General features: G+C 50.0%; 4 protein-coding genes across 7 annotated transcripts in view; 2 read left to right on the top strand and 2 right to left on the bottom strand.

The window, feature by feature from the left end:
• Positions 1-3536, bottom strand: part of NDOR1 (NADPH dependent diflavin oxidoreductase 1) — an 11922-nt gene extending 8386 nt beyond the window's left edge. The window contains exons 1-3 of one of the 2 annotated variants that reach the window (XM_069072726.1): positions 3433-3536; positions 2887-3035; positions 1484-1561 (exon numbers count right to left, since the gene is read on the bottom strand). In XM_069072726.1, coding sequence (XP_068928827.1) covers positions 1484-1561; positions 2887-3035; positions 3433-3508 — 303 coding nt within the window. In that variant the 5' untranslated portion in view covers positions 3509-3536. Of the gene's footprint in view, positions 1-1483; positions 1562-2886; positions 3036-3432 lie in introns of those variants that run through there. The other variant, XM_069072727.1, reaches the window with a different exon arrangement.
• Positions 1-9508, bottom strand: part of CYSRT1 (cysteine rich tail 1) — a 172683-nt gene that overhangs the window by 40455 nt on the left and 122720 nt on the right. The window lies entirely within an intron of this gene.
• On the top strand, positions 3426-4639 carry TMEM203 (transmembrane protein 203). The gene is made up of 2 exons (XM_069072742.1): positions 3426-3554; positions 3742-4639. The coding sequence occupies exon 2, from the start codon at positions 3874-3876 to the stop codon at positions 4282-4284; it is 411 nt and encodes a 136-aa protein (XP_068928843.1). The 5' UTR covers positions 3426-3554; positions 3742-3873; the 3' UTR covers positions 4285-4639.
• Positions 6996-9508, top strand: part of TPRN (taperin) — a 37997-nt gene continuing 35484 nt past the window's right edge. Inside the window, exon 1 of one of the 2 annotated variants that reach the window (XM_069072723.1) lies at positions 6996-9364. In XM_069072723.1, coding sequence (XP_068928824.1) covers positions 7166-9364 — 2199 coding nt within the window. In that variant the 5' untranslated portion in view covers positions 6996-7165. The remainder of the gene's footprint in view (positions 9365-9508) is intronic. The other variant, XM_069072724.1, reaches the window with a different exon arrangement.

Here is a 9508-nt window from a genome sequence, read left to right as displayed (position 1 = left end):
CTATAATATCACTATATATGAATACTACGAAACCACATTATATGATCTATAGTGTAAACCACTACCACCCCACAAACCTCACCCCAGCGGTGCTCCCCTCTTCTTTCCCTCCCCCCCACCCGCCCCCCCCCCCCCCGCCCCCCCGCTGCCCCGACCCGACCCTGGGCAAGGAGACCTCCCTGATCTGGGTTCCAGTCAATAATATAGCCTTTAAGGGCAGTGTACGGGTGGCTACTCCAACTCTAGGAAGTGTTCCCCAAATAACAGATTGCTACTTTCATGTAGGGTAATTTTAGGTTAATTTGCTTTTCCTGAGAAAAACTTCATGTCAGGGTCTGATAAATATGGTACTACTCATGTAGTTCATATCTTGGGTAGGATAAGTATTTCCAGTAAAAGTGTATCTGGATCTGGAATTCTGGGGCCAGCTTTCAATGCAGGATCTCAAGGCAGGCATAACATAACATGCAAAGTACAGAGAAGGGTGGCTTATATGACAGATAACTGGAGATAAGGCCTCTTTTTAGTCTTCACAGATGGAGAGTGAGAGATGGGATCAGTCTATAATCACAGAATAACAGAATTCTAGAGTTGGAAGGAATCTAGTCCAATCCACACATGAAAGGATTCTACCTTATAACATGCCTGGTAAGTGGTCCTCTAGCCTATGCTTGAAGACATCTAAAGAGGGATAATACCCCACCTCTTAAGGTAGGCCATTGACTTTTGGACAGCTAATTTTTTTTTTTCTTTCTGGAGGGCAATTGGGCTTAAGTGACTTGCCCAAGGTCACACGCTAGTTTCTGTGTTAAGGGTCTGAGGCTGGATTTGAATTCTGGTCTTCCTGACTCCAGGGCCAGTGCACTATTCACTGCGCCACCTAGCAGAACAGCTCTAATTGTTAAGATGTTTTTATGACATCTCTTATAAGTTTGTGTTTCTGTTACTTTAAGGAACAGAACTACTAGTTACTATTTTTAGTAGAACTAGTGAATACAATAATAAAAATGAGAAAAAGTTTGCAAAATCATGGAGGAATTGGAGAGGAAGAACAGACTTGTTCATCAAATCATTCTGTATACTATAACATAAGTCTGGAGAGAGGTAAATATAGGCTAAATCAAAGTTGTCTTAAATAGCTTGAGAGATGATATGGGATAAAAATACAATTGAGACCGGGAGGGGTTTAGATGAAATCCCAGACAATAGACTTATAGCAGATCAATAAAAGAAGCTGCAAATGCCCCTAACCTATACATTGATATCAGGAAAAATGATTATAGCCTTTCCAAACCCATCACTGTATTGACCCAACTGGAAACGTGAACCTGGGCTGGATGGATCTAGAATAGCAATTCTTAGGTCTTTAAGACCTATGAGCTCAGTAACCTGCCTTGTTTTAACAATATGTTTGTTGAATTTAACTGACCAGGTCAGATACTTTGGGCCCCAGGGACATTCACAAATATTCAGAAAACCTTACCTTCATGTTGTCAGGGGGGTCTCCTTGGCCTGTAGTTGCACAAACAAATATCACCAGTGGTTCATTAATCAGATTCACCTCAATATAAAAGATAGAAGTATAAGGATCTCTCATAGTGTCAACATGAGAAATCTTCCCTTCCTTTCCTCTTCGGTAGATATATAGGAAAGAAAAGTACTATAGATTTCACTTGTGGCATCAAAGGAGTGATTCCTTACAAGGTCCATTCTATTCAATGGGCAAGGCTCATTGAATCAGGCCTGGTTGCCCAGGAAGATGAAGAATAAGAACCGGTAAGAACCCCTAATGCTACTCTTCATTGTGTTCTTACTGTTCAAATTCACTCTAGTTAATGTGGAGAAAAGGGGATTGATGTGAGCAGAAGGGAATTTATCAGATTATGTGAACACAAATAAGGTTGTTTGCCATTTTGTTAGTTCTCATTTTGGCCTCTTACCCCACCTGCTATCTTCCATGTTCCTGCTCTACTGCCTTACTTCTACAACACTGCCAAGTCTGAGCTCTCATGGCTGTTTCCTACATTCCCCAATGTTTTCTCTTTCCCACTCCCTGTCATCATTTGAGGACCTCCATGATCAAGTAGCATTCTATTTTTCCAACACTATCTCATATTATTCTCTTCAGCACATGGCATGGGGCTGTCAGTATGAATGTCCCTGTCCCTGAAGCCTGCCTGATGCTTTCACTCCTCTATAATTTTTTCTTACATGTTTTTTTATGACAAGAATGCATTCCCTCCCCATTTTTCATCTGATGAACTATCCATCCTTCAAGACTTAAATCAAATGCCGCTTCTTCTGCAAAACTTTTCTCCTCAGACCTCCTAATGCTTTGTTTTACAACTTTCAAATGTTTTTAGTGTAATAATGTGTTATTATTATATTTGTGTTGTATCCTGCAATAAAATCATAAGCTTTATTCACTGATTCATAAGATTTGTTGTATCTTATCTCTTCCAGTCCTTAGTACAGTCCTCTGCATATAGAAGACCCTTAAGAAATGTTTACTCAATTGTATTGTTGTATTGTTTAACTGGCTTTTTCTCAGTTACCCATCAGAGAGAAAAAATCTGACAAGCTAATTTCATGATAAAGGATTAGTAACTAATGGCTTAATGTTTTCCATCTTCCAGGGGGCATCAGATGTGAAGTTCAAATGATATCATTTCAGGCCCCATGACAGCTAAGAGGGAGTAAGACTTTTGGTTAAGATGACCTAAGTCATCCCACATAAGAAACCCAAGTGCAGGACTGTGCCCCATCTCTGCCAAGCCCAGGCACACATCTTCCCAAGTCCTGAGCAGGGACCCCGTCAGCCATGGAGTACACCTGAACGCAAAGCTGGGGAATCTAGGCCAAGACCTCGCTCCCAACCTTACTCACCACATCATAGGAATCCAGGGCCTGAACCCTACATTGGAGCCGCCTCCGCCGGCCCTCCCTACCGATCCTCTCTGCCACATCCTGGGCAGTCCCAGTCTGACTCCCAAACAGGATTAGGAGGCCGGGGGTCAACATCTGGAGAAATGGGGCTGGTGTTGGAGAGAGTGTCAGAGACGTGAGGAGGGTCAGAATTGGGGGAGGGGTGCTTCTATGGGGGAGTCTATAATTGGAAGGCGTTAAAACTGAGGCTGGCGTCGGAGTTGAGAAGGAAGGCAGGCTACGAAGGGTGGGTCTGTGTATCGGAATCAGAGTCGGGGTAGGTCAAAGTTGATGGGGTCAGAGTTGACGGGATGACAGCCGACGCTGACAGAACTTGGAATTAAGGCCACAGCTGGGGAGGGGAGTAGTTCTGTACTAGGGGAGGGGACACGGGCACGGGGCCTCAGGTGTGTGGGCAGGGAAGGCCGGGATAAAGCAAGGACGAGGAGAAGGGAGGAGGGGGTCGCAGGCCAAAGACGGAAAGGGAGACACGAAAACGACCATCACCTCTATCAGCAACTTCCCGAGGTTGACTTCCGGTGCCGGGGGAAGTGACGCCATAGGTGAGCGACAGGCACATCATGGCGGCGGCGGCGGCGGCAGCTCGAAGAGCCGTTCGGACCACTGAGGTGAGTGCGCGGGGGTAGGGGGTGGGGGTGGGGGCTGGGAGGTTACAGAAGTTGGGCGTGGCTGTTCGGTCAGCAGGAGGGCTGGGACCAGGTACGACTACAGGGCTAGGGCGCCGTAAGCGAGCGGAGGGCGGCCAGGGTAGCTCCTTTTCCCATCACCGCCGACCCTCTGTCCCTGTCCGCTCAGCCACAGCCGCCGCCGCCCGTTCCCCGCTGAGGAGCGGCCACGCCGCGCCGCGCAGCGCCGGGCGGGCAGGACCCAGGCCCTGCCAGGAGCAGAGCCCTGGGTCCCGCTGGCCCTCGAGCCGGCTCCGGCGCGATGTTGTTCTCGCTGCGGGAGCTGGTGCAGTGGCTGGGCTTCGCCACCTTCGAGATCTTCGTGCACGTGCTGGCGCTGCTCGTGTTCTCCGTGCTCCTGGCACTGCGTGTGGATGAGCTGGCCCCGGGTCTGTCGTGGTGGAACGTGTTCGTGCCGTTCTTCGCCGCGGACGGGCTCAGCACTTACTTCACCACTATCGTGTCAGTGCGCCTCTTCCAGGATGGGGAGAAGCGGCTGGCTGTGCTCCGCCTCTTCTGGATCCTCACCATTCTCAGCCTCAAGTTTGTTTTTGAGATGCTGCTGTGCCAGAAGCTGGTGGAGCAGACGAGAGAGCTCTGGTTTGGACTTATCATGTCCCCAGTATTCATTCTTCTGCAGCTGCTCATGATCCGGGCTTGTCGTGTCAATTAGCCCTGCTCGGAGGGGAGGGAGAAAGAAAGGACTCTATGGCAAACCTAATTCTCCCTAGCTACGGTTGGACTGGATCATAGGAACTCCAGTAAGGAGGAATCAATCCCATTTGCTTATTTAGTCCTCAGCTTTTCATCATGCTTTTCATCCTAACTACAGGAGGGTGGGCAGATGTGTGGAAAAAACACTGATCACTAAATAAAAGTATTCTTTTTTTCTTCTCTTTTTTTGCTTTGAATTCTCTTTTATTCTTCATGATTTGAGATGACTTCCAGATTGGACAATGTTTAAATACCAGGACTGTAAAGGAGCTTTGCTGTTAGACATTGCTTTTTAATAAAATGTACTGTTGGAATATGAGTATTTCTTTGGAGTTGGGGGAGGAGAGGGTGTGATCGGCTGTGCTGCTAAATTTGGGAATCCCATTTTGGTCAGTGGTGTTTTATCAGGGAGCCTGTGTATCAGGAAAGCTGCCCAGGTAGCAGACCAGGTGTTAAATGCAAAGGTCATTTCTCAAATTGAATTGATCAAAGAATTGGATGGTTGCAGTTACTAAGCATATTTTTTTTTGTTCCTCCTTTCCTAAGGAGAAAATGGAGAAAACTAATTCCAGAGGAGAGAGCAAAGATTGAGACCTAGGACCCCAGTTGCTAGATAATCTTTTGACTTAGTTTACCTCATGAATTAGTGAGATATAGTTTTTATTGTAATTGGTTGGTATCTAGAATTACAATGGTATTTTCCTGCCAGCTCCAGTAATTTGATGACTTAGATTACATAATGTGCATTTCTATATATCTGTACATTTTTATATTTCTGTATAGTTCTTTATAGAGTTGTGAGAATCAAATAAGATAATGTATACAAAGTACTTTGCACATCTTCAGACTTTATATAAATCCCATGTCTGCACCAAAATTTTCACATTTTACCTAAATATTTCCATGTCTCCTTTCTTTCCTCAGTTAATCCACTTTAGTTAGGTAAACACACTAATGCAACCTGGAAAAAAATAGGTGAGGTGAAGAACATCCAGTGTCCTGCAACCCTGTGTGTCCATGTTTTTCCGGTCAACCAGTGATCCTGACTGGAGGCAGAGACTTATGAAGTCACTGGACAGTCATTTCATTTTACTACTCGGACTTTGGAGTGGGAGATGAGTAATTTCCCTTGACTAATGTAGGGGGTAAGGCTTCCAAGGAAATGGGAGAAAATGAGATGAAAAGTTAGCAATTGTAGGAACACGGCTCCTGTTATTTTGGCTTCTGGCTTAGGTTCTCATATCAATCACTTGATTCACAATCCTAGGCTTTTCTCACCACTGGATTTCACTTTGTGTAACTGTGAAGGAAACAAACCTAAAGAAGATATTCTGCTCAGGATATTCTTTCTCTGGATTAAAGGGGACTCCAGAGGGTATTGTGAACTGTTCAGATATTGGGATCTTGGAAGCCCCACTTTATTTTTCCTCTCATCTGTAAAACGAGGGGGTTGGATGACCTCCAATGAATGTTCCAGCTGTAAGTCTATGATTCCATAACCCGTGCAAAAATTTACTGCATATATTTCATTATAAAAGCAAAATGTCATGAGAACAGAGGTAAGTTTGTAGAGGCGATAAAGGGCCCACTTTTACTAAGTACTTAATAATTTGGCCCTACCTCTGCCTGGGTAGCTAAGGGGGTGCAGTGGATAGAGCACCGGGCCTGCGGTCAGGAAGGGCCTGAGTTCTAATTAGACCTCAGACACTAGCAGTTTCACCCTGGACAAGACACTTAACCCCCTATTTGTCTTACTTCTGTAAAATGAGGGCACACTGGAGGAAGAAATGGCAAACCGGTCCAGTATCTCTGCCAAGAAAATCCTATGGACAAAGTTCTTGGGCCTGGTAAAGTAGGATACAACTGAACAACAAGAACTTTTGCCTCCCCGCTGTCCTATGAGTCCACACTGGAGCCACACACGGCTCTACCTGAGACAGCAGAGGGAATTTGTGCTAGGTCACGTCAGAAGACTTGGCTTGTTCTTATTCCGCCTCAGTTTACCCAGGGCTGCCTGCTTGGGCCAACAAGAGCAAGGCTCACGCACACACGGAGAAGTGGAACCCAGGTTTAATCACTTCTAGCTCGAAGCTGATGGAAGTGTCTGGGCTGCGGGCCAGGATCCTCCCTTTTCCACTCTAGTAGGGACATTGCCTACCCTAGTGTCTTCCAAGGGAAAAGCTGGAGAAGGAAAGTTATTAGCATACACCTTGACTACCCAAGAGGAGGGTCTAAGATGCCTTTCCCCAATTGGGCGCCTGCCCGGGTGATGAAGTTTCGCCCAATTAAAGGTGCTTTTCCCCAGGGGATTGAGCAAGGGTAATCGTTAGCCAATAGGAAAAGTTCTTTCCGGTGGGGGGGGGGGGGGGGAGGCGCCACGGGGAGAGGGCGTTCCCCTCGCCTCACCCCACCCCCAGTTTTCCCACTAGGTACTGCAGCCACATACTGGGCGAGTCTATGGGGTCTTTTCCCAATAAGCACCGGCCTTGGTGATGGTCGTATTTCCCAATGAACAGTGCTTTATCTCAGGGGGCGGAGCAAGAAAGGTCACTAGCCAATAAACAGAATTCCTCCCCCCATGGGCAGCGAGACGACCCTTCCCTGTCTGCCATAGGTGGCTCTGGTACACACGGGGCGGATCCTGAGGGGCCTTCCCCAATGGGAGGTGGCCCCGAGCATAGGGGTGTGGTTATGGACTGGAAAGCGGGCAGCAGTGGGGGTCAGGCGAGCCGGGGCTGTTCCATCAGTCCACTAGCCGGCCGGCCTGCCAGGCAGGTTGCCGGGCGCTACCGCTGGGGCGGATTTCGCCGGCCTCGCCTCGTCTCGCGCTGCACGGCACCATGACGAGCCTTGAGCCTCGGCGGCCGCCGGGTCTCGATGGACTGGCTGGGTCCAGCTCTCGCTCAGTGTTGCCGGCATGGAAACGGGAGATCCTGGAGAGGAAGCGAGCCAAGCTGGCGAGCCTGGGGGCCGGGCCCCGGGGTTTGGCCGGGGGGGCCGACGCTGGGGCTGGAGTCGAGGCTGCCGCAGGGACTACGGCTGGGGCTGGGGGCGAGTGCCCGGGGGAGCCAGCCCCAGCGGCGGAGCGGCTGGTGCTGGCCGATAGCTTAGGTCCCCTGCGGGAGAACCCCTTCATGAGGCTGGAGACTGAGCGCAAGCGGCAGCGGAGGGGGCGCGGCTCGGCGCCTGGGGCCCGGTCCTCGACGGGGCGGCCGGTGCAGCAGCTGCTGGATCTCTACAGCCGGGTCCCGGGCATCCGCACTATTCGCGCCGACAACATCCTCATCATCGAGTCGGAGCCCGGCTTCTTGCCGGGCCAAAGGCCCTACGAGGTGAGCACCGCCGGCCCGAGTCCGAGCTCAGACCCAGTGCAGCAGCTGTTGGCCCGGCGTGGCTGCTCGGTGGCTGAAATCCGGGCTGCAGAGGTGGTGATCTACGAGACGCCCCGCGCAGCAGCGGAGGCAGCCGCGCAGCCCGGCAGGGTCAGCCGTCTGTTGGAGAAGTTCGATTCCCCGCTAGCTAGTGTCGAGACCCGGTCCCGGGCCCCATCCCCGCCTCGGCGTCGAGGGAGCCCTGAACGGATCAGGCCTCTGGTGCCAAAGCCTTCTGCCGTCGAGCATCGGAGCTCGGCGACCTCCCCCTCCTTGCCCAGCCCCGGACCCCATACTCCCAGCGTCGGAGAGAGAGCCGCCTGGTTCCAGAGGGAGCAGGTATTGGCAGCTGCCCCATCCCGGCTCAGTGACTTCCTCCAGAAGACGGGCAGCAACTCTTTCACTGTCCACCCTCGAGGTCTAGCCAGAGGAGGCCGGAGAGTACCAAATGGGCCTGCCATCGAGGCCACCCCGGAGCCCCATCTGGGTCCTGCCAATGGCCTTCCTGCAGTGGGTGGGCCTGTGCCATCCTCTTCCAGTACTTCCAAACGCACCAACAATCGGAAGCCAAATGCTGAGGAGGAGGCACCTATCCTCCACCGTTCCCCTGGTCCTTGCCCGATGGGCAGTGCCAATGGGGGACCCAGTGCCACGCCAGCTACCCCTTCCACATTCCCCAAAAACGGCCTGGCCAGTGCCACTCCCAGTCAGCGAAGGTGGGTTTTTGCTGCCACTAGCACCAATGACTCTTTTGAGATCAGGCCTGCCCCTAAGCCAGATATGGAGACCATCTCTGATGAGGACATCCAGGCTAAGGCTTTGGCCAACCTCCGAATGAACTCCAAAAACTCCTTTGTCTTCATCCCCAAACCCAGGGTGGAAGTGCTAGGCTCCAGGGCTGGTCATCCCGTGGGGAGCAAAGCCTTTGAGCAGCCAAAGGGAAAGACCAGTGTCTCTTCTCAGTCTGGCCACATGACCCATATACCTCTGGAAAATGGGGGCCAGCACCCACAGGAAGTTGTGCCTGCATACAGGAATCACTTGGGGGGTGAGGCCCTGCAGGCAGCTGAGGAAGGGGATCCTCAGAAACAAATAGCCACAGCTCTCTCAAAGGTGAACCACAAATGGCAAGGGGAGGTATTGACACCCCCCTCCATAGAGAGACCTTTCAAACAAGAGCCTTGTGGAGGCTTTGAGATTTCTGATACATCTCTCAGTTCCTCAGTCACCCAGATTCCTGAAGAGCCTGGTAGACCAGGGCTTCCTGTTACTTATATTGATGAGGTAGATTCAGATGATGAATCCTACCAAGAGGCCAAACCAGCTTCCAAATTCCCTGATGCTCCTTATTATCGACCTCATCCATCTCTGCCTAACAGTAAATCAGAAGTTCACTACCTGAACAACAATACATTCACGGTGGTGCCTAATAGGAAACCAGCCTCCCCTGAGGTGAGCCTCAGCCCGCCAAATGGGGAACTGTATGCTGAGGACGAGGAGGAAGACCAATGGAAAGGGAAAACTCTTGAAGATCCTGAAGCATCCCATGAGACTGTGGGGATATTACTCAAGAAACGTTATCCCACTGTCCATGAAATTGAAGTGATTGGGGGCTACTTGTCCTTAAAGAAGTCCTGTTTAACCAAGACCGGGTCCTCAAGGAAAAAGGTAACAATGAGAGCAGGGAAGAAAAATGTGTGATCAAGGGATAGACACTTTGACTAGCACTTGGTGAATATTCCCAGCCTCTTAAAAAGAAAGAAAGAAAAGCTTTACTGATATTCTTTTCTTTATTTCCTTCTCCTTCACAGT

The sequence above is a fragment of the Petaurus breviceps genome, unplaced genomic scaffold, assembly GCF_028583685.1.
Source record: "Petaurus breviceps papuanus isolate PSGF00001 unplaced genomic scaffold, PetGlider_PUasm1.0 90847, whole genome shotgun sequence".
Lineage (NCBI taxonomy): Eukaryota > Metazoa > Chordata > Mammalia > Diprotodontia > Petauridae > Petaurus > Petaurus breviceps.
The sequence above is the reverse complement of the archived record's forward strand: the minus strand, read 5'-3'. Positions and strand labels throughout refer to the sequence as shown.